The following is a 21,544-nucleotide window of genomic DNA, read 5'->3' as shown; positions in this document are numbered from 1 at the left end:
TTTTCATTACAAGTAGTAATTAAGCCTTCAACATCTGAAATACTTGAATAAACTTAACATGAATACTAAGTATAAGGGAAAACATCAATTATTCCATAACATATTGTGGGAGTGTCGCTACTGGAATAGAATCGTACAGTTTAATAACATGTAATTCCAACATTCCAGGAAAAGTATTTTTTTTGCCTAACCTATGTGTATCCCCCAAAATGTGTGTGGTGGGGGGATGAGAAAGTGCAGAGTCCTAGTCATACACAAACCAGAGGTGCCTGCATTTAACACTGAATTAACACAAATGCTCAACCATTATCCATAAACTTCACAAGGAAACATTTGAGACAATTTTTATTAAATATACAAAAGCAGAATAAGCAAGCTCTATGGAGTAAGGTAGGGCTACTTAACAGCATTTCTTTGGGCAGCGGTACAGCACCATAAGGTTAACTCAGATTTTAACAAACAAGGGGAACAGATAGACAGCTAACCACATTTTATGTTTCTCTTAGTTGTTTTAAGGTCTACCCAGTCATCCATCTAAGAAATTTTTCTTCTCCAATATACATAAACATGGTAACCAAAGAGATCTAAATACTGATTAAAAGCATTGTACAAATGGACATATATGAGAATTCATTCTTACTCATGTCAACATGTTCTCTACATCTTCCACAAATGTATGTTAACACAGGACCAAATTCAACCCCACATCTTAGACAGTTAGAACTATTTCTCCAAAACCAGCATAACACACAGCAGTTATTTACTGCTTTTAGACATTTAGCTTTATAGCTCTGAATGTCAAATTGTTACAAGGAAGCTAGTCACACATTCGGAAACAGAATTAAGTTTTTTCTTTCAGCTTCACTCTACAGTACTTGTTCAGAATGATCTTCTAAGCTATATTACTAGTACCAGAAACTTCTTAGCTGCTGGTCTGACTGCCAATCAATGACTGGTTTGAGCAAAATGAGCTTAAAATTATTTGAGACGGACATTGTTTCCAGAAAGGATGAACATGAGTACTATCATGAACGATGCTAGACAAAGCATCCATATTTCTCAATCCTTTCTAAAAGTGTTTTAAAATATTTTTGCCATCAAAATTTCTGACACAGAATTCTACTACCCAGCTGATTATTGAAAGATATACATTTGTGGATATTAAATGACACAGATGAAGTACAGATGTATACTTCTTAAATACATTTCATGACTTAAATGGATTTGCCAAGTCAGATTTCACTGATAGAGCCACACCTAAAGAGAGCTCTCCATGCAGGGCACAAGAGGTACTCAGAAGCTGCCACCTGCATCATGGTAGTGCTATCTCACGAGCACTATTCCTAAACACACAATCAGAGGAAAAGAGAAGTGCTGTACGAAGGGAAATATCTGTCCAGCTTCAAAGCTTATACGGCTCTATTTTGTTTATATGCAAGTAATTGACATTTTCAAGATACATTGTTTTGGAGCACAGAGAAGAGCTTTATGAGAGATATTTGCATGAGTAGTATTGAAGAACAGTGGGCAAGCTTTAAATGAGACATGATCCACACAGCCACCCACTTTGCTATCTTCTGACAATCACTGTTCATGCATCTGAATTTATCGGGCTGGCCATTCATGGTTTAACCAGTTTACCAATTCTCAATACACATCAAAAGTGGACGGTCTGGTCATTTCCTATCACTTCCCTTCATATGAAAAATAATTCAAACTTCAAACAAATGAGCAGTCTGTCCAAAAGCCTGGGACCAATTCTCGTCTAACCTGGAGTGGGAAGTAGGGAAAGCAGCTGAGCATCATGAAAACCATCACACAGCATTACCGACATTTAGATATGCACAAACAGATTCTAACACACAACCCTGCTCTAGTGTGGACATTAGATTGGATGTTCCCCAAAGGTCCATGTGGCTTGGTCTCCAATCATAGATTAAAGGTAGAGATTTAATCCAGTTGTGCTCTATGAAGGTGGCTTTTGGGAAGTGACCAGATTGGATGAGACTGCTGAGGTGGAACCCCCAGAGAGACCCTGGCACAGGGGACCAGCAGGTTCTCCCTGCCTTCTGGCTTGCTCCGTGCTGCTTCCTCTGCCTGCATTCCTCCTCATCAGATGCCAGATCAGTGGGGTCACCCAGTCTTGGACTGTGAACCTCCAAATCTGTGAGCCAAAATACCCCTCTTCCTCTGTTAAGTAGCTTCTCTTCAGGTATTTGTTTCAGGGATGAAAACTAATACAAACTCCTTACTGAGTAAGAGGCACATTGCCATGATAGAATACTGTTACTCTAAAGAACTGCTACGTAGATCACATTTAGTATCTAAAAAATTCTTCAAGAGTATGTCCTAGCATAGGAACCAAGAGCTGTTGGTTTAGATGGTGCAACAGAACAGGCAAAAACGAAAACTGTTTCTGAAGCTCTTAAAGGCCAACAGAAGCATAAGATATCACAAGTGATTATGAGAAGAAAGTACCTCAATAAACAGGTGTCACTGCACAGGGAGCATCGGATAGGAACTGAAAAGGATTACAAACGCACACTCTTGGCTTGACTGAATCCGCAGGCATGGCACAGGGCAGGCCAGGGCCACCCCGAAGACTGACAGGAGTGATAAATTCGAAGAAGGAAAAGCGCTAACAGGTATGGCTGGACGCAAGTATTTCCTTTCTGCTTTCTCTTGGTGATTCAATTTCATAACACACTGGAAAAGGTAAAGGCAGGTAGACAAGAGCATCCCACAGCTCAACCTTCTAATCACTCACCTGCCCAGGAACTAACATTCCACCGAGATGGGCGAACCTCACTGTCAATCACCCCTAAGGAATCAGAATTTTGGAAGCACGCGAATGTGCCTTCCGACCAGTAAACCTCGCATTAATCCTGGAAAATATTCCAGAATAGATTAAAATGATAAAATTTATAAAGTAGTGTTTCCTAGGAGAAGAGGGGTTCAAGAGAATACTTGGGAGAGGAAGACTATGGTAAGAGCCCCAGGAAACCAATGTGGAATACAGAAGGCTTTGCCAGAACTCAGGCTCCAAAGTACTTGTGAACAAGAAAGAAAAATGAGAAGTGGGTACCCACATTGGGGCAGGCAGGGAGGGGAGGGGGCCTGAAATTGAATGCTCCTATCAGTGCCCAGTGAGTGCTCGCTAAGTGATTTACTGGCTGAACTGACAAGCAGTCAGACTCCCCTAAGCTGGTCTCCAGACCATGAAGTACAAGATCCTCAGAGCATCCCTGCTGTGAAATGGCTGGACTCCCCAGTCTCTGGTTCTACATCCTCTTCAACATACTCAGCCCAATTACTCACTCCCTACTGGAAACAGCTGCTCTCCCAGGGGTGGGCAGGCATTCTACCGCAGCGGTGCTCTGCCAGTGAGAAGCTCCTAGAGCAAGGCTTCCGCGGGCACATCCGTAACCGCCCCATCGCCCCGGGGAATGCTGCACGTGGCTTTCCTTCTCTCGATCCTCTGCTGGGGACTTGCATCCTCCTCAACCACCTGAACTTCCTCGTCCCAAATAAGGCCCAGGAATGCTTCCGACCACGTGCTAGCCACAACTCACCTGCCATGCAAGCAGCAGCAACATTTCAAACTGACAAGCTCCTTTACCTCAAAACCAGCTCTTTCAGAAAGGAGAAAGAAACGTGAAACATTCTAAGTGCTTGATGTTGTTCAGCTGTTAAGAGAAAGGATGCGTCCTGTCGTCATCACTGATGCCCTCCCCAGAGGACGAGACGGGAGCACTCGTGGCCGTCTGAAAATCATGCATTTTAGATCCAGGCATGGTATTTCTAAGAAAAACTACAGGATAATATTCTCCAGTTCTGTTTTTCCTCTAATGACAGTAATAGGTCTTTGTTACAGATTGAAGCAAGTTTAAAAAATCACTACTTGTCATTTTTAAAACAATGCACTGAAAATAAGTCTTAATTTCAGAGTTTTATTGTATTGCACTAAAGGAACAGCAGGATGGTGATACAGCTTTCTCTCTCATTCCATTCTGAACATCTAATGTACTTGCAAATTCTTAAGAATACCGTTACCACCAGATTAGAACAGTAAGCATAACCAATTTCTTACTTATGTTTTACAAATAAAAACACATTTAAAATAGCTTTAAATGCATTCTTCACAAATAATTCAGCATACATTTTTATATCATGTTCACTTATGCTTAAGAATCGAAGCAAGTATATTACTCTGATGGAACTATGGGAAATCTCTCATTCATGCAATATACAGGGATAATATTCAAGTCGAAGGGAAAAAAATCCCACTCTTCTTATTTGTCTAAGTGTATCCATAATCATCTACATGATAGATGAGGAAACCCATGAAGTTTCCCACAAGTCAGATATACATTTTCAGTTCATCAGAAGCACCTGATATCTACAGCTAATTTATAATTAGATGGCATTTCAATAAAACCAAAATAAGCCCTAGAAGTTCCTATAAAGAAATGCTTCCAATGGACTAAGGACAGTCAGCAATTGATGCAATCATTCAGAGGATTATGGCTGTTCCTTAAAGAGTGCAAGTTCAAACTTGTCAACACCAGAGGTAATCATTTTATATTAATTTATACGTAATTCCATTTAAATTCTTTATCTGAATGTAACATATGAAAACAGTCTTTCCACAAGCCAAAAATGTGGAAACATTTAAAAAATAAGGAGTCATTTTGAAAGTAACTGATCAGCTTCCGTAGGCTACTCTTGGAAACAGGATCTTGCTGGAAGGAATCCCTTCATGTGGTGGCTTTTTGCATGCACTGAACTGGACCACGTCTTCTGGGTGTTGTTCTAAGAGCTCACCAAAACATAGATCATGCTGCAAAGAAGAAAAGAGCTGTTACAACGCACACAACCTACAAACCTGAGCGCATCAAGAAGCTGCGTCGGCGTCACACTGCACACTGCAGAGTGCAGCGGAGACAACTCACATGGGAGCTTCATCTGCGTCTGTGGACTTTCGCCTACCCTAAGATTTGGCGGCGGGCAGTGTTGTAATGGTCCCTTATTTCCTTCCCAGTTTTAGCAAGCAAGCAGCACGGCTGAGAGCTCCATGGGGACCAGGGCTTTGAGAAGTAATTCAAAGGCCACCGTGCTCAGGGCCACATCTCAGCCCAGCAGAGCACATCTGTGGAGGGCACCGGTCGTGTGAGGCCCATGCCAGCTCTCTCACAGGCATCACCTCACGTAACTCAAGCAGTCCTAGGAGGCAGGCACTGTCATTATTCCCATTTAATAGAAGGGAATGGACAATTAAGGAACACTCCCATCAGAGAAGCGCTCTAAGCAAGAGCAACGGAAAACAGGACAAACCAGCAAAAAAGGCAGTGAGCATTTACTTCAGCTTCAACTACCAAGGGCAATTTTCACATGAAGCGTGAGGGAGGCAGGGCATAAGAGCATGGTTCAAAAAGCACATGTCTCAAAGCACACACCTCTAAACAGAAACGCAAAGTAAGGCGGTAAGCAATCTTTGGTAGACAATCTTGAAACGCAACAAACATCCAAGTGCTGCCTCAACCTTGTGAACATTTTCCACAACTGCACATCTCCAGTTTGTTTTTTTTTTTTTTTTTTTTAAAAAGACTGTTTTATTTATTTGAAAATCGGAGTTACGGGGTAGTGGGGGAGAGATCCTCCGTCTGTTCTTTCACTCCCCAGGTGGCTGCAATGGGACGGGCAGAAGCCAGGAGCCAGGAGCTTCATCAGGGTCTCTTGCATGGGTGCCAGGGGCCCAGACACTTGGGCCGTCCTCTGTTGCTTTCTCCCAGGCCGTAGCAGAGCTGGATCCCAAGTGGAGCAGCAGGGACTCGAACCAGCGCCCATATGGGATGCTGGTGCTGCAGGTGGTGGCTTTACCCGCTACGCCACAGCGCCAGCCCCACATCTCCAGTTTTATAGTTCATTTGATCATTCATTTTTTTTTCTTCCTTTCAGCAAGTTTAAGTGCTCACTACAGAGCAGTACTGTTCTACACACTTGTTACAGGAACGTCAAAAGTGAAAATTAACTTGGAGTTAGAATAACATGAATTTTCACTTTTCAGAACCTGCTCGCTACCTTTGCTGCATATCTGAGAAGCACCTGTGGCTGCACTAAGGGATTCTCATTCTTCCACTGACAAGCAGCAAGAGGATTTTATTACCAGCTGGCGGGGCTCTCACCGGCACATACGACATAGCGCAGTGCTGAGGTGAGAATTCTCATCAAGCTTCCAGTAACAAAAGGAAAGGAATGGGAATTCCATTAGCTCTTCAATTTCATTGTGCACAGCTAATATTTTTATATTTTGAAAATGAGGGGAGAGCTCTACTATATTTACACAGCTTAAAGCATCACTCTGATTCCACGCTTAACCATGTCCTTGTCTGCTTTTAATAAGCAGCCATTTTACAGCACATAAGTATGCCAGAGCTTCTCACCCAGGGCAGTTTTGCCCCATGGGGCATCTGACAATGCCCAGAGACATTTCTGGTTGTGTGACTGGGGCAGGGGCACTACTGGCACATAATCAGTAGAGGCCTGGCATGCGGCTAACTCTCCTGGACAGCTTTCACAACAAAGAATTACCCAGCCCACAATGTCAACAGTGCCAAAGCTGAGAAACCTTAACCTAAAGGGACAAGGACACCATCCACTGGTAACTCGCCGCCCCGTAAGGCAGAGCGCTTTCATTCACTCATCCCACTCCAATCAAACACTCCAGGAAATAAAGGGCAGTGCACACAGGTTACGAAGAACACGGAGGAAAGCATCAACACGCCAGCTCCCAGCAGAAACGTTCTTTGTACACACACAGTCCCATCCCCTCAACGCCAGCACTTTGCGCGGACAGCGAAGACTGTCCTCTCCCAAGTGACGGTGTCTGAACAGCCTGCGGCAAGCAGCACCCAGCCACTGCTGACACCAGCTGCCTGCTGGGGCGAGCACCAGCGCGTGGCATGTTGAACTGTGCCATTACCAGTCACCACTGCTCAAGACATGCAGTTATTCGTCAAGTGGACTCTAATTAGGGTACTAAGACCAGAATGCCTGCAAATTTGGGAGGCAGCAAAGGAAAATCATACTTTCACCTTTTTAAACTTACCCGTATAGGTAGTAAAAAAATGCTAGAAGATAAAAAGCTAATTTGCACCATCCTTCTTTCTGACAATATGCTAGAATATCTGCATTCATGATGGTTGTGGGGTCATAGAGTCCCGGGCCACTCATCACTGGTCTACTCATGTACCTGGAATAAACACAGTCTATTAGCCACTGAGAAAGGGCAGGAGGCCTGCAGCTTGGGAGAGAGGGTTTCCCTTCCCAAACAGCTGTGGCCGACAGGTGGTCCACACAGGCAAACACACTGTCACGTGGAATTCTGGCATTTCATCACCTTAATTTACAACCAGAGCTCCAAAATGAGCACAAAGGGTTAGCTAAACAAGTCATATGTGGTGTCTACATTTTCAGAAATCCAAGAAAAACAGAAATAACAGTAAAAATGAAATCAGGGTATTTTCAACTTTTTATACTGACATAACATTAGACTTACAGAAAAGGTACAAGAACCCTTCACTCAGATATTCCAAACACGCATGTTCACCACGCCTGTATCCGCCTTCTCTTTCGTTCTCTAACCTTGAGAACACTTTCTGAGCCGTTTCGGAGCCAGTCTCAGACGTACCACTTTACTCCTAAATGCCACTTCCGTAAGCACTTCCTAAACTCAAGGCCATGAGACTGTGACGTGCCTATCTAAAGCAAAAATCTCCAACTCTAGAAAGGGCAGATCTAACTATTAGTTATGAAATACGACTATCTTTTACAAATAACCGAAGTTTATTTATAGTCACAAAGTAAACACGGAGAAAGAAATTCAACACGTGCTGTACATCTTTAAAGACAGGGAAAACTCATCTAAGCTGACGGAGGTCAGTGGCCTTGAGCCCCGACACAAGAGGATCTCCTGGGGCTGCAGCTGCTGCATCCCCTGCAGCTCGGTGGCGGCTGCCCAGGTGTAAATATTCATAAGACCTCATTCATCTGCAGGCCCCAGACCTGTGCACTTACTGTATGTAAGTCAGCCTTCCTTTTCTTTAAAAATCCCTTCAAGAAGTAATTAAGTAAGCTCTATGATAGGTATTAAAACAGCTATTTGTTCATCCATTTGACTTCTTTCTTTTTTAAAGACTTATTTACTCTTTTGAAAGGCAAAGAGTTACAAAGAGAGAGAAGGGGAAACAGAGAGAGAGAGCTTCCAACCTCTGGTTCTCTCTCAGATGGCTGCCAATGGCCAGGGCTGGCCTGGGCCAGGCCAAAGCCAGGAGCTTCTTCCTGGTCTCCCATGAGGGTGCAGGGGCCCAAGCACTTGGGTCATCACCCACTGCCTTCCCAGGCACGTTAGCAGGGAGCTGAATCAGAAGTAGAGTAGCCAGGACTTGAACTGGTGCCCATATGGGATGCTGGCGTCACAGATGCCAGCTCAGCCCGTTGTGCCAGAACATCGGTCCCCATCCATTCGGTTTCTAGAAAACGAAATGCCAGTGTGGGTGTGTGGTACTTGAGTGAAGCTGCCACCTGGGATAACCACATCCCACATCGGAGTGCCTGGGATTGATGCAGACTGAGCTTCCTCCTCATGTACACCCGGGAAGACAGCAGTGATGGTTCAGGTACTCGCGGCCTTTCACCCAGGTGGGACCCAGATGGAGCTCCTGGCTCCTGGCTTCAGCCTGGCCCAGCCCCGGGATGCTGCAGGCCTTCAGGGAGTGAACCAGCGTAGGGAAGGGTGTGCTCACTCTCACTCTCTCTCCCCTCAGTCCTCTCTCTCTCTTTCTCTTTTCTCTATTACTTTGCTTTTCAAATAAGTTAATACATCTTTAAAAAAATAAATACCAATTGATTTTCAATTTTCATTTCGGTGGCTAGCATATCAACTACAGTACAATTAAATTTTAATTAGGAAAAATATTAAAAGCATATCTAAATATTACCTCCAAATATGGTATGCCAAGAGGGGCATATTGAGACCCAGTGTAAGCCATTCTGCTGCACAAAGAAACATGACACAGAAGAAAGCATGGATGAGGTACTCTGGAAGTACAAGCTGGAAGAAAAACACAAGCCCGTTATCACAGCGCAGTGACCGTCAACAGCGGCTACTCTGGAGGGCAGGTGGCAACCAAGTTTCCATAATGAAAACTCACTCTTAAATCAGAGACAAACGATTTTACTGAGTTTTAGCGCCACATTTTTACTTTTACTTTTTACCAAAAGCAGGGCTACAAGCAAGCTGATCGGAAGATACAGCTTGCTGTAAAATAAGGCTTAAAATTTAAAACTCATATTCTCTAAGCAACCAGTTGAATTATACAAAGTTACCACCCAGACTGTTCACTTCTCCACTCATGGATTGGAATACTTCTTTCTGCTACTCAACACTGATAAAAATATAAAAATGAAGTATCTGATCACATGCAACACGGCACAAAAAGTCCACAAAAACAAAACTGTCCTTTAGAAGTTCACACAGTAGTGTTTTTAAGCCTTTTACAGAAACCAGGACTGCTACATATATAGTATTTAGCAAACCACATCACATTACCATGAGTCATTTTTCAATGGAAAGCAATCAGCCAATCATCTCAGCACAGTCAGGGGACGAGCACTAAGAAGCACAAATGCAAAGGATGTGCTTTCTGCAATGTAGGAGGGAAAAGACGGAGTTCTCATCCACGAAATTGGAATTTCCCAGGTCCCTGAGTTCTCATTCTTCCATGACCTTTATTTCTCTTTCTGCCTTGCCTGCTAGCAAATCGCTAGAGACACAGCCTAAGACCAGTGGACACTCAGAACTCAAAACCTTTTGGTAGGAGGCAGTATTTAGTGAGGAAAAGCTAATTTAAGCAAAATGGTTTTCATAAAGTCACCAAGAGCTAGTGCTTTATTTAACATCTTTATAATCGTCAAGATTTCAGACCAATGTCTTAAACAAAAATATCAAAACCCTTCAAGGAAAGTTTTGGCCAAAGAAGCCCCAGTAACTCAGAGCTGTGCAGCCAGTTTCCCAAGTTTATTTCAGCCCACGTTCAAATCACGTGATTCTTCAACATCTTCAGACTTTTCCCGAGGGGAAACCATGGCTGTAGAAATAATTATACTACATACTAAAGCCCATTTTCTAATAGTCAAATTACTTTTACCAATCTAAAACTATTCAACTTTGTAACGAATACTATTTTAGAGGAAATCCCAGTAAAAACCAAATAATGTATGCCACTAGCCAGGTATCTTCTACAAAGGTAAGCAATATAATAAACAACAATAAACAGAAGATCAACTCTGCACACACATGTAAACTTGTAGCAGGAACCTTTGAATCAGCATCTATCAAAGCCCAGTGACTACAATCAAGACAAATGAAGAAAAATAGGCATTTTATTACAAATTCCACCAGAGCTGCTCTGTTTAAATATCAGAGATTTTCTTCCTAAGACAATAAGCCTACTTCAGCCCTCTGAAGTCAACAGATACAAATCATTATGCAATCATTCAGCCCACCCTTCCCAGCTAGGGTATGGAAAGGGCATGATTTTCAAATCAGCACAACCCACACTGCTCTTAAGCACTTATTTTGTAAGAGTGTGAAGATAACCTGCAACTCACCAGTTCTAATACGAAAAAAAATTCACATTTCCCTCCCTTCTCAAAAACAAGTTCAGATACACTTGTTATGCATCTCACAAAAACCAGCTCTTCAGTGATGAAATGCCCTGTGAGTACCACAAAACTTACCCTCCTTAAGAACTCAAGTTCATACACAAACTAGTATCCAGGACAAGTACCTCACGCAAACACGGCTCAAGTGGCAGTACTCAGGCACGCAAAATATAATACTCTCTTGTTGAAGTTCTCGTTTTTGGAAATTAGGATATGTGTCTTCCCCCATACTTTGGCAGAACTGTCAAAACAAACTTTGATAGGGAAAACTGTCAGATGCACTGATGCTCAGCCAATGATCGGCACCCTAGCCACGGCGCGACCTGGGCGGCCACACCCTGACCTCCCTACCCCCGTGGCGGCAGGGGGTTTGGCTCATGTGTGTTCTCAGTGACACTTTCTTTCCATTAAGAAAAGCCAGAAATCAGGCATATTATGTTAAAATGAAATTTGCTCCTCTTAAATAACAATGAATTAGGGAAATACGAGCTTTAGCTTCAAAAACTCAGGCTGTCCGGGTTCCAATTCTGGCATTCCCTTAGCTGCGGAACCTTGAGCGAAGTGCTTTCAGCTCGCCAAGCCATCCACACACTCTCCTGCTCATGAGAACGAAAATACACCGACCTCTGAGGACTGGCACGAGAGCTGAACCAACGAAATCCAGGTATAATGGTTAGCACACAGCCTGGCACCCAACAAAGGCCTCGTCTAACTGCAGTTACTATTACTCTCCTCATCAGTTGGTTACTGGCAGTAATAAAAAAGCCAAAGAGCACAGAATACTATTCATTCCAGAAGAAAATACTGTCAAAAGGAGAGCCTGCAGTCTACTTGTTTCCTGGTAACAATTAGTTTCAACTTCTAAGGTTGGGATTTTTATAATGAACATAGTATTTCCAACCAGAAGGCATTCTTTTCCTCCCATTTCATGCCACAGAACAGAGCCACAGCTGCTAAGTTAACAGTTATCCTTGTATCTACATCAAGTCTTCCTGTAACAGTTCTCAAAAGACAAACTAAAAATCAAACCATCATTCACTTGTACCTGGAAAACTGATAAGGTAGCAAACTCACACGACAGATGTTTCTTCCATCTGTCAGCTCTGCCAGTGTGCTAGTGCACTGGCATTTTACACAACTAAATGCTACACATACTCCTATTTCATTGTATTTTTAAGGATGAATTACTATATTTCACTTCTTGAAAATGCATCCATTGTTTTCCTTCTGCTTCAGACTACTGAAGTCAAATTAAACCTATGAACTGGAAGAAAATTTTCCTACAAAAGTAAAAAAAAAAAAAAAATCCATAAAACCTCTAAGCAAATGGAGCCACAGGATCACTAACTCCATTCCATCTCACAGCTTAGTGTAGGACAGGTCTGTCTTAGAGACTGAGAATGGACATGCACTACACGTAACTCTAGACATTTGTAGACAAATTGCTTTCTATGAAATTCTAGCAGCGTAAGTCCAAAGGGCAATTACCTCAAGATTCCAGAATGCAAGAACAGAGCTATCCACCTGAAAGGCTAAGAAAAAGCAGTAGCGGAGAGGCTGAATCTACTCCAGAACACCCCTAGCCAGAGCTAAAGCTAGTCAAGGCAGCTAAGTCCCTACCAAAGATGCCACCTGCCTCCCACCTCACAATAAAGCCACAACTCAAGAATAATCTCAACTCTGTTAGAAAGGCGCTTTATGTTAACCAACTTTCAAACACTGCACCAAATAATTTAATACAGAAGTGCCTATGGCTATGACATTTAAAAAGGCATAAGCATTTAACAGCTTTCCCTACTTGACTGGGCCAGCAAGCAAATATTTGCATAAAGTATGAAGTTTCATGAAATCATAAACCTCAACAGGCATATGAACAAGCACACTGAACAGAACAATACAAACGCCCTACCCTCCCCATGAAATGAAGTAGCATCAAAGCATTAAACTGAAAAGCAGTACACACCTTTAGTGCAATTTTGACTCTTTTAATCTTTTTGACCTTTTCAACTGTCTTTGGCCGACAACGTAAAAAGCAGATTGGAAGAATGTTAGTATGACAGCTGACAAGATCACCAGCAGATTAATAATAGTCAGAATAGTCACACATGACAGAAAAAAAAACATTTTAAAAACTGTGCCTATTTCAAAAAGTACAAATATACCATGCCACTGAGAATACTGGCCATTTTCAAAATTATATCAAAATATAAAAATCTATAGACAAATCCTATATTGTAACTTACAGGATTCAGGGTATTACACTGGTCTATAGGGTTCTTGTAATCAGTCTTCAGCTCATCAAATGCAATAATCTAAAATAAAATTAAAACAGTTAGGACCACTCATTTGAATAAAAAGGAGCAACAAACCTGCCCCACCATCAAATAACTACTGAAACAAGTTAATAAAACGAAAGTAAAAGCAAACCAATTTACAGTAAACAACACATACTAATAGCAAGAACCACAAGAATCAGATTAAAAGAACTGAAAACACTGTTATGTCATTATCATTAAAATGATCTGATATCACTGAGCTCATTACCTTCAAATTTCCATCTCTTCAATACCCGTTCTCTTATTTTCTCTACTTGAGATATGACTTCCCCTACCTCCACAATTATTTATCCAAACTCCTCTTTCTCTTAAAAACCTGCTTCCTATGTATCAACTACTCTCTGGGGTTTTCCTGACTGTCTCAGGCAAAGTTAACGGCACTCTCGTGCATGTTTGCAGGTAGCACTTCACTGGCATTTACCAACAGGTTCGCTTGCACGTTGCAGGAGCACTTTGAATGATGTGGGCAGGCCCTGCCCCTGCCACAGCACCGCTGAGACACCAGAGACAGACTTGGCACTTCAACTTGCTCCCCTTCAGGCCCAAGGGAAGAATCTTTGTTTATTGAACTCAGCAGGTATCTCTGGAGGTGAGAAGGTGATGCCTTTCAGATCTGAGCAGGCTCACCCTGACTTTGCAGGATTAGTCTCAGGATAGAGGCCGTAGCTGACCTCTGCCTCACAGGCAGGCCCGCCCAGGTGACGTCAGAAACTGGAGAGTCCCCAGTGTTAGGGGGTCAAGGCTGTCTGGCAGCCGAGGGCCGGGGAATCTGCGGGAAGCTCTTCCCCGTGCTGTGAGGTGGTGGGGCTGCCCCGGGTGCTGCACCCTCATGCCCTGGAGAGGAGTTCGGCCTTCCTCCCACAGACCACGTGCAAATCTGACCAACACAAGCAGGCGTGCGCGGGACCGGGGCGAGGATGACAGAACGGGAGCAAGAGACCTAAGGGATTTGCCCAGCCTTCTCCGTTTACGCCCCAGCGGGATGGAAGACAGCAACGTCCCCTCCCCTCAGCTGGTCTCAGCTCCTGTGTGTGTCAGACTGAGCTGTAGGGCACACGGCAGTTTTTGTCCACACTCTGCAGGGATATGGCTATCACCTTAGGGGTCACTAAAGCACAGAACTTCAAAGTGAAAATGTACTTAGACCCAAAATACAGGCCATACACAACCGTGTGGCACTGACACCGTGTGTCAGAGAGGCCAATGGCAGCAAGTTCACAGAGGAGCCATGTCAGCTGCTGCCACTGATTACTCAGGGGACACAGAACTGATCCCGGCCTCCCCTGCTGGGTTGGGAATAGCATCTTTCTAAGTGAGACAAGCACCGCCCTGTATTATCAGTAATCAGTAATGCTAGAATAACATTGAAGAGAACCAAGATTTTTACTGTATTCACTACTGTGGCCCAGGACCTAAAACATAAAAATGACACCTGGCACATATTTAAGTGTTCAATAAATATTGAATGGAAGGTGCGGAGAGAGAAAAACACTGGAGATTTTTTTTAAAAAGGACAGAATTTGGAACTGGCATTGTGGAGTAGCAGGTTAAGCCACTGCCAGCAGTGTCGGCATCCAATATAGATGTCATTTCTAGTCCAGGCTGTTCTTCTTCCGATCCAGCTCCCTACTAATGTGCCTGGGAAGGCAGCAGAAGACGGCCCAAGTGCTTGGGCCCCTGCATCCACTTGGGAGACCTGGAAGAAGCTTCTGGCTCCTGGCTTTGGTCTGTCACAGCTCTAGCCATTGCAGCCACTGGGGAGTGAACCAGAGGATGGAGGATCACTCTCTCTCTGTCTCTCCCTCTCTCTGTAACTCAGCCTTTCAAATAAAAATCAACAAATTAAAACAACAAAAAAGAATTCATCAGGAGATTTTCCTGTTCTAATGGCCCCTAACACAAGTAAATGATAAAAATATAAATGTGGGTCAGCGCCACAGCTCAATAGGCTAATCCTCCGCCTTGCGGCGCCGGCACACCAGGTTCTAGTCCCGGTCCGGGCGCCGGATTCTGTCCCGGTTGCCCCTCTTCCAGGCCAGCTCTCTGCTGTGGCCCGGGAAGGCAGTGGAGGATGGCCCAAGTGCTTGGGCCCTGCACCCCATGGGAGACCAGGAGAAACACTTGGCTCCTGCCTTCAGATCAGCGCGGTGCGCTGCCCGCAGCGCACCAGCCGTGGCGGCCATTGGAGGGTGAACCAACGGCAAAAGGAAGACCTTTCTCTCTGTCTTTCTCTCTCACTGTCCACTCTGCCTGTCAAAAAAAAAAAAAAATATATATATATATATATATAAATGTGAAATCAGAAGATACTGATTTCTGAATACTCACGGACATGATTAGCAACCTGACACTACTGTGATATATCCCCACTGCATTTTAGTAATAAAGTTCAAGACAAGGACCATCATCACAAAAGAAAAACAGTATTTGCCTATAACAAGATCAAATTTGATAGCAAAATACAAAACTTATCTTTAACACTACTTTCTTTATCGGACATTACCTTTAGGTGACTTCCAGCGCCCTTTTGCATATGATGCCGAATGTGTTTCTGTTTGAGTGCCCTAAGTGAGAGTTTTCAATGCTCTTCCGATAGGATTCTTAAATGAGAGGATTTCAACTCTTTTGCAGTGGCTTTTTGTGTGGCTAAACAAAAATGTTCATAAGATCGCCCACAAAATATAAAAATAAAAAAACAGATAAATCTCTCAAGATGCCAAGTATAAAACTCAGGATACCTGGGGATAGTGTTGTGACACAGCAGGTTAAGCTGCCGTCCACAGCACTGGCATCCCCTATGGACACAGGTTCAAGTCCCAGCTGTTCCACTTCCAATCCAGCGCCCTGCTAATGCGCCTGCGAAAGCAGCAGAAGATGACCTGCACACACATGGGAGACCCAGAAGAAGCTTCTGGCTCCTGTCTTTGGCCTGGCCCAGCCCCAGCCATTGTAGCCATTTAAAGAGTGAACCAGTGAATGGAAGATCTGTCTCTTCTCTCTCTCTCTCTCTCTCTGTACCTGACTTTCAAATAAATAAACAAATCTTTAAAAAAAAAAAAAAAAAGAAAGAAAGAAAGAAAGAAAGAAAAGAGAGGGGCCAGTGCTGTGGTATAGCGGGTACAGCTGCCACCTATGGTGCTGGCATCCTATATGGGCACCAGTTTGAGTCCTGGCTGCTCCACTTCTGATCCAGCTCCCTGCTAATGTGCCTGGGGAAGCAGTGGAAGATGGCCCAAGTGTTTTGTCCCTGCACCTGCCCGGAAGAAGCTTCTGACTCCTAGCTTCAGATCAGCCCAGCTCAGGTTGCAGCCATTTGGGGAGTGAACCAGCAGATGGAAGACCTGTCTCTCTGACTCTCAAATAAATAAATTCTTAAAAAAAAAAATAAAATAAAAGCTCAGGTTACGTGGATAATAGACAATTTAAAATTACATGTTTATCAGGGCCAGCACCGTGGCTCACTTGGTTAATCCTCCATCTGCAGTGCCGGCATCCCATATGGGCACCGGGTTCTAGTCCCAGTTGCTCCTCTTCCAGTCCAGCTCTCTGCTGTGGCCCGGGAGGGCAGTGGAGGATGGCCCAGGTGCTTGGGCCCTGCACCCGCATGGAAAACCAGGAGAAGCACCTGGCTCCTGGCTTCAGATCGGCACAGCACGCCAGCCGTAGCAGCCATTTGGAGGGTGAACCAACGGAAGGAAGACCTTTCTCTCTCTCTCTCTCTCTCACTGTCTAACTCTGCCTGTCAAAAAAAAAAAATTACATGTTTGTTTAGAATTGTTTCCAAAAGGGTGCAGTGACTCTCTGAACTAAGAAACCCCTAAGCATGAAGGCTCTCCATTAACCTGTGACAGGATTCTTTTTTTTTTTTAATTCTGTAACAGGGCTTAAAATTATCTACTTCCAGGAGACATGCATTTCAAAGCTGAAATTAAACTACTCATTTTTTAAAAGGCGCGGTTCCGGTTTTCCTGAAGCCAAGCACAAGGTGGTCCTAAAAGTAAAAATGTGGAAAGGGCCACCGCGCAGCTCCTTGCTCGGAATCTCCTTGCAGCAAGCAGCAGGTGACCGCCAGTGAACCCCATCCACGGCCAGGCCACGGCCAGGCCACGGCCAGGCCATGGCCACACACTGCAGCTCCATCGGGGGCTGCTCCAGCTTCCCTGGCACCAGCCCTGACGCTCCTCAGGGTCCTCCTTGTTCCTGACCAGCACTGAGATAGCAGCCATGTCTGTAAGTTAGCAGCCTACCCAAGCACGCCCCTGTCCACGAGCAGGCAGGGTGGCAACCAAGTAGAATTGCACTGCTGAGCCAAAGGGAATGGTCCGTGCCGTGTCTCTGCTTGTGAGACGTCTTTTGGCACAAGACACTGCTGCCAGCCCATCACTCCGCTTCTCCGGATGTTTCGTAACAAATCCCTGGCGTGGGCAGGACCACACCTGACTTGGGGGTGAACACCCTCAGCTGTTCAAAGGGAGGCCATCATTCCAGAAGGCACTGGGCTATGGGGAGGACAGGAGCAAAAGGAAGACAAAACTCATGGCTCTCAACGCCTCCCACTTTATGCTACAGAACCAGAAATCTGTAAATAATAATATAAAATAAAATAATTAAATTAAAAAAGTCTCTGGTAGAACTGTCACCGGGAACTTAAGCCTGTTCCTCTTCGGGCCCACTGAGGATGCGCTTTTTAATCCTACGGGCTTTTCAGGATGCGAGTCAAAGATATTAAAACTCCTTCAGCGCAACCGACGGTTTCTGAGCATTCTGAAAATCAAATTAAAACGCCCTCTACCAAACCAGGCAACCATAAATTACAGAGGTGGCTCGGAGACCGTCTCCAGAGAAACAGCCGGCGGTCAAAGCTGACTTAGGGCGGGGAGCGGCGAGAGGCGGTGGACAAAGCAACGCGCCCCGCGTCCAAGTTCACAGGAAGCAGGAATCCCGAGGAGGGGCTGGGGGGGCTGGCAGAGGACGCGATTCTATTCGCAGACCCAACAAGTGCCTAGAAGTCGTCCGGTTGGAAATGCATCTCGGCCGGGCTGTGCCCATCGGCGTTGGCCACACTCCTGCGGAAACCCTCCATCAGGCAGGCACTCGGTATTACATCATAAGCATTCGTAAAAACTTCTCGCTAAGTGCGTCCCGAGGCTCGGGGCGCCCTCGACAGCCTCCCCCGGGATGTGGAGCGCCGGGGGTGCGGGGCGCTGTCCCGCAGGGCCCGGCTGGACCGCGGCCGCCCCACCCCGCCGCGGCGGAGTAGCGGTGCGCGCGGCCTGCGCCTGGACACTGCCGCGCGCCGGCCAGGCGACCCTCGCCCGGTTGCCCCCCACCAACCTGCAGCCCCCAGGCCGCGAGGCGGACGGGCGCGCAGACCCCTCACGGCGCGGCCCGCGCCGCCCCGGCCCCATCCCCCGGCGCACCGACCTCCGGGGGGCCGCCGCGTCCCCGACACTGTGGGCCCCGGGCGAGAAGGGGCTGCGCCGCCGCCTCGCCCGCCTTCCCCCCAGCCCCGGCTACTCACGTGCCAGATGGCGAAGAAGATGAGCGCCGCGGTGAGCAGCAGCGCCAGCATGTAGCAGAAGGCCGCGAACGTGAACGCCATGGCCGGGCAGGAGCAGTAGGGAGCGGCGCCGGTGCCAGCGGGAGAAAGGCGGCGCAGAGCCCTCTGGGTAAAACCATTCACTTCCCCCGGCCGCAGCCAGGACCGCCGCCGCCGCCGCCGCCGCCGCCGCCGTGGTGCCCGCCTCCCAGCGCGCCTGCGCACCAGGGGCGCCGCGCTGGCGCCCTCTGATGGCTGGAGTGTGCATCGCACTCATGTTGTCTGCACAGTTGGATTCTTTTTCTTTGGTTGTCTGGTTTATTCTCTGAACAAGTATTTACTGAATGAGTGCCCAGTTTGTCCCAGGTTTTATACTTCTCTCTTGAGATACAAAGATGAGTGAAGTAGTTTTGCACTGAAAGAACTTAATATAATGCCGGAAACGAATATTTACTGACTAAATAATTACGCGATTATAAGCCAGACAGGGATGTCTGTAGGAGGTTCTGAAAGGTCAAAGGGGACCCAGCCGGCCCTAGGCATTCGGGCCAGAATTCTTGGAGCAGAGGTTTCCTAAGCTCAGGCCTCTGTGGTGAGTAGAAGCCGTCCAGGCTAAGACAAGGTAGAGCTGGCAGCTGTCCAAGGAAGCGGTCCGGCACACGTGAACACTGTGCTTACAAAGAAAAGCTTGGTGTGTTGGCTGAACCCAGCGTCAGTTTTACATTAGTGGAACATAAATGCAAGACAGTGTTAAGAGAAAGGAGTTAGCAAGGGGTCAGATCATGAAAGACTTCAAGTGCCCTGCTAAGGAGTTCAGACCCCGTATCCTACAAGCCCAAGGTTTTCAAGCTGTGTTTGCTCACCACACAAGTAGACTTTTCCATGGCAACCCAATGGAACATTATATAGATATAAAATTATAGAGAGATGGCAATATAGATATAGAAACGCAGAAATGTAGATGCCATCAAAACAAATATCTATCAAAACAGCACCAAAGATCCATGAGTATTCCTCCCTTTTTTTCCCCAAAGATTTATTTATTTGAAAGGCAGAGTGACAAAAAGAGAGGGAGAAGCAGAGTTCTTTTCTCCGCTGGTTCAACCCTGCAACGACTGGAGTTGCGGCAGCCCGGAGCTCTGTCTGGGTCTCCCACGTGGGTGACAGGAGCCCAGGCTCCTCTCACGTGAATTGGAAACAGAGCACCAGTGACTTGAGCTGGCACCTTGATTTGAAATGCCAATAGCCACTTAACCAGATGTAGCCACAACAGCAACCCCCTCCTTCCTATTCTTTCTGGCTGTTTTGTTGTGGATGCTGGCTACAAGCCACAGAATGGTTGGGCCACCTAACTGCTGCGGATGGAAGTGGAAATCATGGAAGACTTTTAAGCATGAGGAGGACATGTTTGGCATTAAAGATCACTCACACCAGAGCATTGTGTGAACCAGTTTCAAAGGAAGGTCTACTCGCTACTATCCGGTAGAACTTTCTGCACTGCTAGAAATTTTCTGTTCGTCTGCTCTCCAATACAGTAACCACAAGGCACATGTGACTCTTGGGCACTTTCAGTGTAGCAAGTATGACTGAGGAACTGAACTTTAAATGTTATACCTTTTTAATGAATTACATTTCGACAGCCATATGTGCCTAGTGGCTACCATACTGGATAGTAGAGGTCTATAGCATCAGGTTTGTGCGGCACCTTTCAACACTGCACGTTATCGTCTCCATATAAACAGAACCCCACACCAGAGAACAGATGGACAGGGCATATTTCAGCCCCCCTCACCTCCTGTGTGCAGTACACAAACTGCCCAACTGTGCTCCATGACCCTGGTTAGAGAAATGTCGGATTGGAAACAGGAAGCCCACAGCAATGACGCAGGGAAAAGTCGCTGCAGATCTGAACTGGAAGGGGAAGCTGGGATGGAAAGGGGGGAACTTATTTGATAGTATTTTAGAGATCAACAGGACTGATTGGAGGCCATCATGAGAGAAGGGAAGAAGGCAAAAAGGACTTTATTTAGCACGTCAGGCCATAGAAGCAGAGCGAAAGGCAGCACAGGTCTTGTTTGTGTAGGAGAACTCACAGAGGCAGTCTCCTGGGCCCCGGAAAGAGAGTTTGCAGGGAATTGTTTACCCCAAACCGTGAGCTCTCGCCCCCTTCTCCACCTTTTCCCCCTTCTTCTTCTTCTTTTCCTCTTCCTCCTTCTCCTTTGAATATTTATTTATTTGAAAGGCAGAGTTAGGGGCCAGCGCTATGGCATAGCAAGTAAAGCCACTGCCTGCAGCACTAGCATCCCATATGAGAATCAGTTTAAGTCCCGGCTGCTCCACTTCCAATCCGGCTCCCTACTAATGTGCCTGGGAAAGCAGTGGAGGATGGCCCACGTCCTTGGGCCCCTGCACCTGCTTGGGAGAACCGGAAGAAGCTCCTGCACCTGGCTTTGGATCGGCCCATCTCCAGCCTTTGTGGCCCTTTGGGAAGTGAACCAACAGATGAAAGACCTCTCTCTCTCTCTCTCTGCTTCTTCTGCCTCTCTGTAATTCTGCCTTTCAAATAAATAAATAAATCTTTTAAAAAAAAAAAAAAGGCAGATTTAGAGAGAAGGACAAACAGAGCAAGAGAGATCTTCCATCCACTGATTCACTCCCCAAATGGCCGCATTAGCCAGGGCTGGGCCAGGCTGAAGCTAGGAGCCAGGAACTCCTCTTAGGTCTCCCATGTGGGTGCAGGGGCCCAAGCACTTGGGCCATCTTCCACTGCTTTCCTAGGCACATTAATAGGGAGCTGGATCACCTTTACCCGCTATGCCACAGCACAGCCCCCTGCCGCCTTCTTCTGAATCAAGGGTGGGATGTCTGGATTTGATCTGGCCCTGCCAAGGCAACCGCAGGCAAGCCTCAAAATTCAAGAAACCTAGGAGCTTTTTTCATAGTA

The 21,544-nt window shown here is 45.8% G+C and overlaps 1 protein-coding gene across 2 annotated transcripts; it reads right to left on the bottom strand.

Moving 5' to 3' along the window:
* Nucleotides 1-328: 328 nt before the first annotated feature.
* CNIH1 (cornichon family member 1) lies at nt 329-18,718 on the bottom strand. 2 transcript variants are annotated; one of them, XM_089309694.1, is made up of 6 exons: nt 18,583-18,678; nt 12,969-13,037; nt 12,689-12,736; nt 9,000-9,112; nt 7,109-7,252; nt 329-4,840 (listed from the first exon to the last, which is right to left on the bottom strand). In XM_089309694.1, the coding sequence occupies exons 1-6, from the start codon at nt 18,661-18,663 to the stop codon at nt 4,813-4,815; spliced, it is 483 nt and encodes a 160-aa protein (XP_089165820.1). In that variant the 5' UTR covers nt 18,664-18,678; the 3' UTR covers nt 329-4,812. The 2 variants fall into 2 exon arrangements, with proteins under 2 accessions (XP_089165820.1, XP_051678830.1); XM_051822870.3 differs by lacking the exon at nt 12,689-12,736 and having other exon boundaries at nt 18,583-18,718.
* Nucleotides 18,719-21,544: the final 2,826 nt, after the last annotated feature.

Source organism: Oryctolagus cuniculus, chromosome 12 (assembly GCF_051225735.1).
Source record: "Oryctolagus cuniculus isolate XC-2025 breed Fujian yellow rabbit chromosome 12, ASM5122573v1, whole genome shotgun sequence".
Classification (NCBI taxonomy): Eukaryota; Metazoa; Chordata; class Mammalia; order Lagomorpha; family Leporidae; genus Oryctolagus; species Oryctolagus cuniculus.
The sequence above is the reverse complement of the archived record's forward strand: the minus strand, read 5'-3'. Positions and strand labels throughout refer to the sequence as shown.